At 40.3% G+C, this 15080-nt stretch overlaps 1 protein-coding gene across 1 annotated transcript in view; it reads right to left on the bottom strand.

The window, feature by feature from the left end:
• The window catches only part of pitpnc1b (phosphatidylinositol transfer protein cytoplasmic 1b), a 15893-nt gene extending 1637 nt beyond the window's left edge, over positions 1 to 14256 (bottom strand). Inside the window, exons 1-9 of the mRNA XM_035672678.1 lie at positions 13639 to 14256; positions 9139 to 9287; positions 6772 to 6860; positions 6522 to 6529; positions 6297 to 6368; positions 4612 to 4704; positions 2780 to 2935; positions 1840 to 1903; positions 1569 to 1655 (exon numbers count right to left, since the gene is read on the bottom strand). Coding sequence (XP_035528571.1) covers positions 1569 to 1655; positions 1840 to 1903; positions 2780 to 2935; positions 4612 to 4704; positions 6297 to 6368; positions 6522 to 6529; positions 6772 to 6860; positions 9139 to 9287; positions 13639 to 13686 — 766 coding nt within the window. The 5' untranslated portion in view covers positions 13687 to 14256. The remainder of the gene's footprint in view (positions 1 to 1568; positions 1656 to 1839; positions 1904 to 2779; positions 2936 to 4611; positions 4705 to 6296; positions 6369 to 6521; positions 6530 to 6771; positions 6861 to 9138; positions 9288 to 13638) is intronic.
• Between the last annotated feature and the right edge of the window lie 824 nt (positions 14257 to 15080).

Consider the following 15080-nt stretch of genomic DNA (forward strand, 5'->3'; position numbering starts at 1 on the left):
GATAGATAGACAGATAGATAGAGACAGAGAGAGATATTTTTTATTGTACCTTTTTCCTTTATCCGCGATTCTCTAATCGCTTTGACAACAGAAGCATTTCACGTGTCATGCCAATAAAGCAAATTGAAATTGAAGTTGAAAGACTGAGAGATGAAGGAAGAATGCGATACACATGACATGAAAGAAACAACAAAACAGAGATAAAAGAGGAATATAAGCAAAAGAGGCACTGAGAAGAGGAGAAACCAAACTGTGTTTGAGTTTTCAATTTGCTTAAGTATACTTAAGGTTTGTGTGGTACACTTAGATTCACATTAGTTAAATCTCTTATTGGTATTCAACTCACACACCCGATGTTTTATTAGACTCTCTAGAGTAAATGACATCCATTTACTTTTATTACAGCAGATGAATGAAATGAAAACTATTATTCGATCTGTGCAGGGATAAACGCAGTGGCAGCGTTTGGCCTCTAGGGGGTCATGGCGGTGCAGCGAGCTGCAGCAGGTTGAGCAATGACTGCAGATTTGTTGCAGCTTGATGTCTCTCATCATCACACACAGAGGGAGAGAGAGAGAGAGAAAGAGAGAGCGAGCGAGCGAGCACAGGCAGCAAGATGCTACAGGCCATATTGGGAATTCTACCTTTGATATCTCTCACATCCAGCTGAGGTTCACCAGACTAACCAGCAGGGGGCAGGGTGACCACACACACACACACACACACACACACACAAAACACATGCACATACACAACACATATGCCCACACAGACCCCCACCAGGGCTGACATTTGCAGCTAAGTGCTGCAATGGCTGGTTATTTATGTTGAGAGGGATGGTGATGGGGAGAGTTCAGCAGGTGGCTGCATTACACTGTTTATCAGACCGACGCAGTGGCATTATCACTTCATGAACCAGCCTACACCCCCCCCTCACATCTGTCTTTCTGTCGTCCTTTTTCTGGGCATACACCCTCTGCCTCTCCCTCCTCACTGCTCCTTGTGTTGTGAAATGCCTCCTGACTGCTCTTCCCTCTCTCCATTTTTCTCCCACAGATGTACATCAGCCATCTGGGTACTTGTAGGGCACAGCTAAGGCACTAGTGTTGCAAGCAGTCTCTGTTCAAGCCTGTTAGCATTACAGAGTCCATTCATTCATACTAGTTTGCAGTGTGTTGACAGCATTAGATAACATGGCAGGCTAAATAAATACAAAATACCCGTTCAGATGTATTTTAAATTCGTAATGATCTAGAAAAATGTAGAATCAGAGAGGGGTTTTTTTGCCTCTCTGTACTTCTTCAGTACATCTGCTGTATTGCCTACTTATTAGGTTGAAATTAAATGCAAGAATAATTACAGCGGAGCACAAATAGCACAAATATTTAATTCAAACTTTCTGTTTTTTTTAATCTACTCTCCCTGTTTTCCCCTCCATCTCTCTCTACTTTCAATGCTCTCACATCCAGCTGTATTCACTCTCGTCTCCCTCACTCCCCCCGCGTCTGTCTCCTCTTCCATCCTCTGTGGTATTTCAGTACAGTGGAGGTCAGGAGCTGCAACCTCACCTGTGTTGTTCTGGTTGGATTTGACTTTGCTGTTGGTCTTCTCTTGCATCGCATGCTCGTACTCTCTCACCTCCTCCAAATTCAGTCCTGTGGGGAAAGCAAAGTACAAACACATACAGCATCAGAACAGAGTATGAAATATGTTTTAAATTTCACAGGTTGTAAATTGAGGGTAAAGTCTTATTTAAAAATACAACAAAGTACAACTGCGGTGTTCCAAATGTTTAACTTATTTCTGTAACTTTGCATCGTTACTGTATTTGTGACCCACCATGCCATTCGTCTATCCACGCTACTGCTTGCCTGTGGCCGACCAGAAGAATGTCCCGGATGTTCTGAAATAATAATGGAAACATAAACATGGCAGGGAAAAAGAAAGCGTAAACTACTTGGTGCTTGAAGCGTGTGTGAAGTGGTACATTAAGCATTATGTTACAGTATGTCATTGTCAGAATAATGGCGATACCTTTGTATAATTACTTTGAACAAGTGAGATTACAGTTGAGATAAGTGGAAACTTATCTCAGCTGTGTTATTTGCACAAAGCTTTGTCAAAACGTAACCCATATTCCTGTAAACGCTCTTTCTTTACTGTAACACTGAAAAAAGGGCGTTGCTAGTTTTGCTTTTACTACTTTTGGTTTTCTTCATGTGTCGTCGCTTGTTATTAAGAGTGATTATTTCCTCAGCTGTTTAACTTGTTCCATCAACCTCTGTAGAGAGAAACTTTGAAAACATTTGTTTGCGTCAGAAGAACAGAGGGCCTTTTACTGTTTTGTGGTGTAAAACAATGCAGCAAATTTCCTAATAAATCTGACCCAATGGTGAATTAATAAAACTTAGTGCAGAGGTCATTTGAGGCTAACAGCCATCTTGGCAATGGTCTTGGTAATTATACTAATGTCTGGAAATTATTGTGGTAATTTATTTGCGTCAAAATTCAACACATGGCACATTCAAATAACAACAATAATAATATCAGGATTGCTGAGGATTGTCATTTTACTGTAGATGTACAAAGTGAAAGACTCCAACACAGAAATCAATGCATAAATAAAGCAGAGCACTTCATTCAATCTGATTATCTGTAAATCCACCTTGTATTCCACCTACAAGGGCTCGTAACATTAACTGCAGATCATATCTTGATCCAACCCTATTTACATCAGCACAGGGGAAAGGCATGATGGGGAAAAAAGGCTCTGTCTCACTTTGTGTATGAAATCCTCGGTTCTGGTCTGGAAGCCGTACACCTCGAAGCTGCACTGCACCCTCTTATAGGAGCACATAATGGGCTTATGCTCTTCTCTCCAGCCTTTCTCCAGAGGCCCTCGACCAGTTTTACTCGACTGCCAGCAACTCAAGTCCTGCACAGAGCAAACAGTAGGTTTGTACGTTACTTGCTGAGTCTGCAGAAACCATGCCGCTGTGAGGCGTCTTCAGGGGGAAACGATGGATGTTTATGTGTACTGCAAGTGTATGTGTGTGTGTGTGTGTGCGTGTGACCATATGTGTGTGGAGGTGCAAGCAGATTGTTGCTCAACACAGCCCATAAGTGTGATAACACACATTAAGCATCTGTGATCAAATGATGATTGGAAAGTGTTGTTTTTATATTCTCACTGTGTCATTTCATCTATTAGATTGGTGTGCTTGTGGTTTGTGTGTGGATGCATGTGTACATGAGCATCTCTGTTAATGTGTGGTGGCTGCATACTTCTTTGTACCCCAGACCTGTGAAGTGACCTTTGTCTCTAAGGACTTGAAGGGTGTAAGGAAGTGTAAAACATTGGTTGGGAGGGAATGAAGATAGGCAGATTTAAAAGGGCTGTGTGGGTGTATTACTGACTTATGCTCTTTTAAGAAGCAAAAACAAACAGTTCACAAGGAAAAAGGTATGTTTTTGCATTTGGACATCATAATTTGTTAGATGACAAGATTCATACCACTCTCATATCTGTGCACTAATGGAGCAAAGGCCAGAAGGTGATTAGTTTAGGTTCAATTCACAGGGGGGAAAAAGCTAGTCTGGCTCATTCAAAAGTTTAAAAAATGGCTACCAACACCTTACTAATTAACACTTTGAATCTTGTTTGATTAATCTGTACAAAAACTGAAATAAAATAACATCAAGTGGTGGATTTTACGGAGAGTTAGCATTGTGTAAACAGTTGCCCTTGCACGCAGTGCGCACTTCAGCTGTGTCAGCAGTTTAAGAAAGTGTATATTGATTAGCTATCACTGCTGTACGTTGTGCAGTGAAACAACAAAAACAACAACAGAAGGATATGAGTTTACAAAGTTCTTCAAAGACGAGAGTAGTTAGGAGAATGCAACACTCTGTTACATGTATTGTCATTTTTTTATTTTTTATTTTTTATTTTTTATTGTCGACATTTTATTCATACTTTGGTCAAAAAAAGAAGTAAGGACCAATCATCAGCGCCAAAGACAGCTTGACAGTATGCCTCAGGTAAAACAACTTGCAATGTGCAGCCTAAAATAAGCATTTAATAAGTATATACCACATTATCGTTCATCAAATTGCTCAGAAAGGAAACAATATCATTCGACACTGTCGTTGTCGTTATAGTTGCGGTGTGAATTTTTACAACTATATATTTATAGTTGTATTTATAGTTATCACTCTTGGTGTGGACGGTCCTTAACTACCCACTGGTTGCCAAGAAATACACAGGGCATGTAACTCTCCACAACATTTTTGTTTGTGTGTGAATTAAACAGGAAACAATGTGTTAACTAGAACTCTAGTAGGTGTAACTTTTAACAGAACAAGGCTAGGTCTTACTCTCTACTTCCAGTCTTTAAGTTAAGCTACTCTACATGTCTCCAGTCTCTAGCTCAGTGGTACTGAGCTTTTCACTTAAACAAGTGCATTTGAAAAAATGTTGTACTATTCCTTTAATGTTATCACACAGATTTTCCTCAGTAGGCTAACGTTTTTTCAACACAATCATTTGTTTCTGCCTTCATGTGGCTGCACACGTGCATATTTGTGTGCTTGTTAAAGTACAGTACGTACCTCCGTCTCTTTGTAGTGCTTTTCAGGGATGGGGTCACTCAGGATATCCAGGAAACTCACATTCTCTGCTGGGGTCGGCGTGTCCCCAAACACCTGGAGCCAAACAGATGGGAGAGGTCATACAGTATAATGAGAACAGACACACATACACTCACACACATACAGTCACTCACTCAGCGGAGTGATGAGAGAGTAGATGAGTAACTGTGTAGAAAACTGAGGTCACACACCATAACACCCCTTACTATATCCCACCCTGAGGCCCTTGGAGCAAATCACACTGGAGCAAAGAGAGGAGAGAACAGAGAGAGAGAGAGAGAGAGCAGAGGAGGGGGAGATAAAAAAAAAAAACAACAAGGACGTATGGGGGATATTAAAAGAGAGGGAAAAAAGAAGAATTATGAGAATGGAATACACTTTTCCTTGAGTGTGAATGGAGGGAAGCTTGGGAGAGTGCACTTTTATCTGACCTTGTTTAAAATTTGTTCTAATGCCCTGCTGAAGTTGTTCATTTCACAGCTGAAAACTAACAAATAAGAAAAACCAGCCGTTAGATAATAGCCCGCTACGCTCCTGTGGTGCTGCTGTTGGTCTGTGTCTACTCAAGGTCTCGGTCCCTCTTATGGAATATGTTGCATTAGCTGGATGTATTGTGTTGCTTTTTACAATGTGCTCAGGGCATGGCGCTCTCATGGTTTCCTTGTTATTGTCTCTCTGCGTTTCTTGTGTGGTCTAGATATTCATACAGACACACAGCGTGCCTTGTCAGTGGTAGTATTCAAAGCCACACTGTAAAACTATGTATTTGTAGTATTACAAGGCCTGCATTGAAATGTAAAAGTAAAAAACAACAACACAGTGACTGTTTTACTACTATATATTATGGGATTACATAATTATTACTTGTGCTTTAATGTATAAGAAACAAATAAAACATGTTTTGCTGTAAACTATAACTATTTTTTATAGGGCAGCAACTAATGAGTTGTTCATTACTGATTAATCTACGTTTTCAGTTAATTGATCGAATGTTTGGTTTGTAAAACTTTGAATATAGTGAAAAACAAACAACAAAAATGTAATAAAACAATAACAAAAAAAGAGCAAATCCTCCCATCTGAAGCTAGACAATGATTTAAATGAATTGTTTCAGCTCTCATTGTAGTAATACATATAATATTATGGATATTTTAAAAGTTCTTCAGTATAGAGTAGAGATATATCATGAAAAAGAAAGTACTTTAGCCCTGTAGTTTATGTGATGATGTGTGTAGATCATGTTCAGCTCTCTTTAAATGCTTGCTTAAAATAATTCTATGTAACCTGTAATTACATGACATGAAACAAGATTCACCACATATCTTTCCTCGAACCAAACTCTAGATCTCCCTATTCTGACATGTTGGGTCTTGTTACTTGACTTAATTCCTTGATTACACAGCACAGACAGAAGGGCCAGACAGACTTGCAATTGTTGTGTGTGTGTGTGTTTATGCATGTTCACTTGGACCAAATGCAGCATGGCAGCCGGTCTCACGGCTGCTGCATGTCAGGTTAATACATCTGCCAATACTGCACTGCATGCAGAAAACTGCTATTTCTCTCCTTCTCCTTGTCCTTCTCCTCCCCCTCTTCCCTAATCACTCCATCTCTCTCACCTCTCGCTCCCTCTCCGTCATACTCACATTGTCGTTATCACCATTGTTGTTCTCGAATCTCGTCTCAATACGGATACTGAACTTGGGGAGGAATGATACCTACGGGGGTGACAAGAGGTAAAAATGGAGAAAAAAGGGTTGAGGGCAGAGATAGAGAGAATGGAAGCAGGCTGCAGATTAGATCCACTGATACTGGAAAGAGATGAGCTCTGTTGCATTCATGTACAGTAAATGATGTGTGAGAATACTTACTGAGTACTCTGCAGCACCAGGGACGTTCAATATGGATAGGGAGAAACGGCATTAGTTACTCATACATGCATGAGCACGCAATTGCTCTCACACATATATACACATTACCACAGGGGAATACATGCAAACATAGTGCTAAATATTTGATGGCACTTGGAAAACCAGCTGTTAAAAGTAAATAAGTTTTGTATAATGCATTGAGCTGAAAGTAAGCTGATGTTTAACACAATCAAAGGCACTCATAACACACCTGTGATGGTGTACGGGTAGAAGTTCCAGGCCTTTTCTGTCACATAGAAGAATCGCGGGACGAACGCTTTAATCCAGGACGGCAGTTTACTGAAAAGCAAAACAGGAAGCAAGAAGAATCGTGGTCACAGAGTGGAAGAGTAGGCGAGGGGGATTATAGAGGGAAACAGAGAGATCCTAAGTGGTTTTTGTGCCATTTATATCCAGATTACCTGTAGGCTACTCACACCGCAGCGTTCATTTGTATGACTCATTCCCAATTACACCTGTGGTGATGAATTGTTACTGTAGCTTCTAGGTCACATGTCAGAACATGATTGAGGTAGAATACATTTTGCACTCACTGTACTTATATATGTGTGTGTGTGTTCCAGCATATCTTTACTAATGAGGACCAAATGTCCCACAAGCACAGAAAGATTAGGAAAATCCTCCACAGTGAGAAAATTTCTTTACTTCTCTAAGAGTTTATTTTAGGATTAGGCCTTGGGTTTATAGTGGTGATTAGAATAAGAGTTGAGGTTACATTAGGGTAATGAGTGAGGTTAGCTTAGGGTTAGGAAATGAATTCAGAGTTAAAAGAGAATTCGGGTTGTTTTTCTAGACTGGGCTTTTGCCGTAATCACAATTGGCTGATGAATGGACTGTCACACTGAGCACAAAGCAAATAAACATTCTTTCAGCACAATGACATGAACACTGCGGTCACGTATATCTTCAAATTCCTGCGGTTGAACAATAATTACAACATTTCAGTTCTTACATTTATTGCATACTTCCTTGTTTACTTTACTTACTAAGACTGTAGATCTTCTGTTGTGTTTGAATCATTTTGGAAAAACATAATGCCTTTTACTTTTTGAAAAACAGTTTATTTTAACACCACTGATCTAGGATTTATAAGCATTGTATATACTTAATAAATGGTTTATAGCACACTAATTAGATAGAAGGACACTTTAATGTGTGCAGGCAGGTTTAAAACAGCTGAGCTTCAAGATTCACTCTGACCTTCGGAAACAGTAGTTTTAATAATCATAAATCTTGTAACTTTCCCTTTACAAGTTTTTTTGCAAAGCTTTCAGCCACATCTGGTGGCCTTTGTGAGTGTATAGAGTTTCGTCTATTTAGAAATAAATAAATAATTTATCAATTAAAATAATTTAAATACACATCTGGTTAATAAACAATAAGAGGAGTCATAGTTGTTCACAAATACATAAAAGTAAAACATTTGGGGAAAGACTCTGATTCTCCTTTCTGACTCCTTTCTGAAAAGTTGAATGAGAAGATCAGTACCACTCTCGTGTCTGTATGGTGAATATTAAGCTACAGCCAGGTGGTTAGCTTAGCATAAAGACTGGAAACAGGGGGAACAGCTAGCCTGACTCTGTCCAAAGGTAACAAAATCCACCTACAGTTTGCTGTTTTATGGAGGGTTATGTGCTATCTAGGGTTCAAGAATCTTGAATCCCTCCTGGTTGCCTGGCAACTGACAACAAATAGTACGGCAAATGACCCCCCATAAAGCAGAAAACCCTTTTTGTATGGATTAAACAAGCAAGACATAATGTTTTAATTACAGAACTTTAGAGGGGCTAGTAGGCACATTTTGTTATCTTCTGACAGAGCCAGGCTAAGTGTTTCCAGGCTATCTGCTAGGCTAAGCTATGCTAACTGGCTCCAGCTACATAGTTAACATACAGATATTAGAGTTGAAATTGACTTCTCATCTTCTTCAAGTCTCTGCAGGTGTATTTCCCAAAATGTCAAAAAAAAAATCCTTCAATAAACACTTACAATTGTGCTAATGTCCGCTCACAACTACTATTTAGAATTAACTATTCACAAATAATTTGTGTTTTTAGCGAGAAAACATGGTTATAGTGTGACTAGCCTCTGATGCACTGAACTGCCAACAGAGAAGGTTAGCACTGTAAGTGAAATATCAGCGTCTAAACATTCCACTGTAATTGCAGTCATCTTGTTGACATAGACATGTTTTTCCCAGCTGGAAGTCTGCTGTTACACAGAAGACTAGAAGGGTTTACTGGATGAGCTCATGGTACAGTTACATAATGTTTCACTGTAACCCTGCAGTACAGGCCTCAACACGTTTCAGGCAGGGGGTACTTGGACTTTGGATGTAAACAGGTTACACTGCACTGTGGTGAAATGATGTTTTATTACTTATCAGTAGTGATACCTGAAACTCAGATCTACAGGATGTAAAGCTTTGCAGTAAAGTAAGAGATCAAAGATCGAATACAATCAATTATCATAATGACAGAGCTGACAACTGGAGGATAAATAGCTACAATTATTAGTATTAATACATCATTAGTAACACAATGGAGTTGAACTCTACCTGCTGAGGTAGATTCGCTTCTCGGTCAGCTGTCCCGGGCCATACTGGGGGTGAGTATCTGACTCATTCCTCATCACCTCCACCCCTTCTCCCCCACCACTCTGCTCACAGCTGTGCTTACTGATCATATACAGCTGCCCAATCCTGTACTGGAGGTCGAGAACAGGTTTAGGATGGGGTTTATGGAGATGGGGATGGGGTGAAAAAAGAGAAAAAAAAAAAAAAACAGTGGTGAGAAAACATGAAGCAAATTATGAGTGCAGTGTTAGATTCATTTAAGTTATGTTTGTTGATTGCGATCATGCATTAATCAAGATTTTAATTGAGAAAGTAGGTCTTTATGTTCATCTCTGATATCTTAAAACTATACTGTATAACTCACATATTTTTCCTCTTACAAATGAAAAGTTGAATTCATTAACAATTAAAGGCTTCATCGTTGGATTCAATTCTCTTAGAGGTTTTACAGTTACAGCCTTTCTTGATTTGGTAGGGCCAGTAGCTTATAGAGGCTAATAAAAGAAGCTCAGAGCAAGTTCAATCAGGAAGACTATCTTTATGCCTCATTCATTCACAATTCTCTCTCCTATTCTCTCTCCTCCTGCACAGCTTCACAGACTCCTTCAAATACAATGTCCCGATGGGGTCTAATTGCAAAAGACTTTTCACATTTCTCATCTTTATTGCACACAAGTCAACTAAATATTTATGTTATTTAATGTAGATTTGTAGTGTTTGCCCATTGGAATTAATGTAAAACCTTGTTGTATTTATTATAAATGTTTTTATTTTATTTTATGGTTACTCCACGTTGGGTACACTTATGATACTGTGTTACTATGGCCTACTTTTCCAGCTTCATGTATGTGATTTGGAGGCTGTCACATTGTAAATTGATGTTTAGTGTTAATGCCTTCCTACTGCAGGTGGTTGTTTGCAGATTTGCAACCACTCCAGATTTAAGATGGCTTCTCACTGTCTTAAACCATTTGCCTGATGTAGGTCTAGTACTAAAGCGCATGTATTCGTCTCTCCAACTATTGTTAGCAAACTTTGGATGGAGCGGTTCACTGATGTTACAGTAGGATTCTTTTCTACTTGTTCTAATATTACACTACATTTTAGCATTCAGCATCATCCCATAGACTAATTGCTGTGGCCACAGTAGTGACTCTTACATAGTTATATAGTCTCAATTTAGTTTTTTTGAGTTTTTCCTAATCCGAACAGTGGGTCTAGGGATAGTGTGCGCTGTGCGCTGTACAAATTTTGAAGCCCTTTGAGGCAAATTTGTGATTTCAGGCTATTTAATAATAAGGCTTGACATTTAAGACAAGGTTTAAATTGAAAGATATCAAAATTTCTCACACTGATGGCCAAAAGATAATAATTTTGAGGACTTCAATAACCAAAAATCCAGTCACATCTATGTTGAATCAATGAACTGCACACTCCATTGAGGAAATTATAATAACCATCAGCCACTAAGAGCTGGTGAGAGTGATGACAGAAAAATCTCCTGGCAGTTGGTTCAGCCAGAGTTGCTGAGTCCGATTTTGTCTCGACAGGCACTTACTCAGTGCTGCTTAGGCGCAAGCTTTGTATTTGCTCTTCATTTTTTAAATAGTCACTTGCTATGTATAAAGATTTCCCTCAAGTGGCCATATCAAACATCAAAATTTAATTTGGCCAGCGAGGGTGAATGCATGGTGTCTGAATTAGGGTGAGGAGGGGGCTTTGTTCTCTGCTGCAGCCCCAGTTTGTGTGCTGATGAGGCAGGAGTATTCTAAAGAGGACGAGGCCTTTGGACATCAGGAGCGGCCTCCTCCATGAGCTCAGTCTGACAGATTATGTATTCACAAACCACACACTTAACACAATAATACAATAGATTTTTGCACTGATGCCGCTGTCATTCTCTGTCTTTTGCTCCACAGCATTATTTCTGTGTACAGTACACTGTGTTTCCTTTCATTTCAAATCACATGGTGAACTTTGTTTTTAAAGTTATTATGAAAAAAGCAATAAAATTATAGTGTAAACAACTAAACTGTTCTTCTGTGGCCACATAACGTAATTCATTTTGTTGCCCTATATTGCTGTGCCACTAAAGCATTGTTTTAATTAAAAGTAGAAACAGAGAAAGATGGTGAGGAAGAGAGAAAGAGGAGGGCAGCTTTCAGTTTGCCATCCTTCACTGTACTCTACTGACATCAGTGTGACACTCCTCCTTCTTGTTCCAATTACTGTAGAATGTCAACATTCAATATTTACTTATTGGGTATTCATGGGACTTAATTAATCAAAGCGATGGGTGCTTAATAGACTACAGAGGACTGAGCTCCTCCCACACACAGGTTGTGAACGTTTCACTTTCTAGAAAACTAATCTTGGCACCAAGTTGAAAAGACTTATCTATCCTTAAATCACCATTATGCACTCTGAATGGCTGTGATGAGTAATGAAAGTCACTCAAATTCATTGGCAGCTTTTGGCACATATTTTCCTCCTACTGTCTTTTTAAGAAAAAAAAGATAACCGGTTTACAAGCAGCGAGTTTGTCATAAATTCCCAGGAGTATAAATATAGCCCATCATTCTGTAGTGGAGACAGATAGTGTCAGTGTGACGGCAACCGAAAATGAAAGAATTTAAGATTAAAAGGAGGTACAGCTCAGAGCAACTTTTTTTTACTAGTCATAAAATGCTAAGAGCAAAGACTTTGTTATGCAACCCTGGATCTGTCCACTGAAAATGAAAATGCTTTTGCGAGACGCTTACAAAAGCCTTAACTAAATATTTGCAATTGATTGTGTACTCAGCTCCAAACATTTACACTCATCCCTAAATAATAATCTGCCTGGATCAAGCGCTTCTAATTCCCTTTAAAGTGTTGATGTACAGTCTATAAAAAGTATTCATCCACCTTGGAAGTTTGCATGTTTTATGGTCTTCCAACATTGAATCAAAGTAGATTGAATGTGGCCTTTTTGACACTGATCAACAGAAAAGCTCAGCTTTTGAGGATGGCCTGCTCTAGGCAGATTTACAGCTGTGCTTTACTCTCTCCATTTCCTAATGAGTGATTCATCTGTCGAGATGGAACTCTCCTTGTTTCTATGCCCTGACTTGTGGTTTTTAATCTTCATGGTGCAGGTTTTGCCATAATACTGACTCAGCAAAAGACGGCCCTTCCACATACAGGTGTGTTTATACTAGAATTAACTTAAACCCCTCGACTTCAGAAGATCTCTATTTAACTTATTATATGACCAGTGCTGCACCAGTAGGTGAGTCCTGTGAAAGGGGAAGAAGATCTGTTTTTAGGGTCTTTTCTGTTGATCAGTGTCAACAAAAGCTACATTAAATCCAACTTGATTCACTGCCATAAAGTAATAAAACATAAAAACGTCTAGTAGGAGGAAATACTTTTTACTGTTCATTATTTCAAGGTTACAGGTTGGCTGATGAAATAAACACATTGTGCAAAGTGACTTGAATCCTTTCCTTCCCCGTACTCTACACACACACAGGGAAAAAGTTGGGCTTCAGTGTCTTGCTCAAAGATGTATTCATCATGTGCATATGAGGAGCTGGAGATTGAACCACCCACCCCTCTAAGCCACTCTACCCGCCTGAACTACAGCCGCCACACATCGGCTTCTCCCACAGCAGAATACAATAGTGAACATTCCTTAACACAGCTGAGCTGTATTATGTTACAGAAGCACTACTGAATATTCCAAACCAGAAATATGAAGCAATGGTTAGGCCGTTGTAAATAGCTTGGACTGTAGTAACTGTCACGATTTGATACTGACTCAAATAAGCTGCACTTAAACTTACATTACATTCAGGCGAAAGAGGATTTACTGCAAGCTCAAGTTTCTGTGTGCCCTGTACTGATACTGTAAATCCTATTTTGGACTGCTATTTGTCACTGTCATTGTTGTGGTAACAGGTAGAATTGAAAGGGGGGGGGGGTTACAAGAGGTGATGAGGACATCCTTTTTGAAGGACACTGTGGTGCATAACTCCCTCGTCCGCCCACCTTTCTCCTCAGCGGAATCTCCTTTGTTTATAAACCTGCAGGCCAAATGCCTTTGTAGGTCTTGCAAAGCTGTAACCAGTCCAACTAGTTTTGAGCTAGGAGTGCTAGAGCAAGCGAGGGAAGTAGAGAAACAGATGGGAAGATAATTTAGATACAGTAGTGCTATGATGCTACTAGCCAGGTGTTTGGCTCCGTCAGATTGGCCGAGCCTGCCGGTGCAGACGATACCTCGCTACCCAATGTGCCATAGCTCCCACAGAGCAGCCACGGGAGGTCTGTGTGCTCTGTTGGCACTTTTCTTATCAGCGCATTAACACTTTCAAGATTACAAGTGAAAACAACACTTTCACAATTGAAATAAGACCCCCTCTTTTGTCTGTCATTTTAAAGTTGTAGGAGGGTAGTGTGTGTGTGTGTATGAGTGAGTGTGGGAAAGACAAACACACTTACCTCATCCACAGTAAGTGGCATACATATGCGGTACTCTTTCATCAACATGGTGCTGTTACAGTGAGGACTGTCTTTGAGAACTGTGTCTGTGCTTGAGTCTGTCTATCTCAGCTGTCTTTGTTGCATAGTAGACGGGCTCAGGCAAGCTACACTGATGCTGGACCGCAGTGACCTCTTTTCTTACGCTCCTCTTCCTTTGTTTTGCTGATGTCAGTAATCCATGGAGTTAAGTCCAGACCTCTCTGTCAATGAGTATCTCTGTTGTTTTCTTACTTTCCTCCCTTTTTGCTCACTCCTCTCAGGCTCGCCTCTCCTTTTTTGTTTCTCTTGCTCAATTAATCTCCTGTACCAGACTTTTTAACTGCTGTCTCCCCCTCCTTTTCTTGTTACTTCTGCTTTCTCCTCTCTTGCCCTCAGCTGCCCTTTCTGTTTGCTGTTTTTCCTCACTTAGTTTCTGTTTGCTTTCTTTCACCACAGTGAGAAAGGTAGTAATTAGCTGTGAGGTGAGATTGAAACCTAACCAACTCTACCTGTTCTTTCCCCTTCTCTGCCTCTCTGCGCTTTGTTTAATTCCTCCTCAGACTTCTCATGTGTAACCTTGCTGGCTGCTCAGCGCTCCTCCCTTTTCCCCTCAACCGCCCTCCGCTGCTTTCAGTTCCTCACAAATTCCTTTGCCTGTTCCCTCCTTATCTCCTTTTTTTTCTAGTTTTTCTAGCCCTCCCTCCCTCCTTCCGTCCCTCAGAGTATCCACTCCCCGCCCACTGTACTTTACTACCTCCTCACCTGTGTCACCCCCCCCTTCTCCCTCTCTCTCTCTGATCTTTATCTGTTCTTTCTTCTCTGTCTGTCTGTTTTTAACAACAACACTCTATCAACTTTCTATATCTGGAAACATTAAGTAACACAGTTTCCAGACATCAGTCTGTGATTTTGAAGCACTTTCCTTCTTTACCTCCCTCTCAATACTCAGGTTATGACAGCACTCAGGGTACACAGAGGGGTAGTCAGGGTGGGCCATTGGATTAAATATTACCAGAGCCATGAGAACTTCCATTAAGCACAGCGCCAGACTCACTTACATTGTATTACCTCATGACCTTCAGCTGGGTTTAATTGAATCCGTGTTTAGTCAATGAGTACTGGGATCGAAGCAGTCATAATTTCTCGCCTGTGTCCGTCCTTGAGTCACGGGACTGCTCTCTCTCCTTTTGTGTGAGTGAGAGCTGACGGCGAGTGCCAAGCACATATTGTTGCCTCCCCATCAAATAAGAGAAGCAGATGTTTGGCTTCTCTAGGTCACTCTAACAAGGGGCCAAAACCAATAACCAGCCCTGGATTCTTCCCTTTCTGGTGGAATTCACTTGCTCTTCCTTAGTGTGCCTTGAGACAGGGCGAAAGTGGCTCTCTTCTCCACGTGTCTTCGCTATCATCTGCTCCGCAGT

This window comes from Morone saxatilis, unplaced genomic scaffold, assembly GCF_004916995.1.
Source record: "Morone saxatilis isolate NCDOM2014 unplaced genomic scaffold, NCSU_SB_2.0 Contig24, whole genome shotgun sequence".
NCBI lineage: Eukaryota > Metazoa > Chordata > Actinopteri > Moronidae > Morone > Morone saxatilis.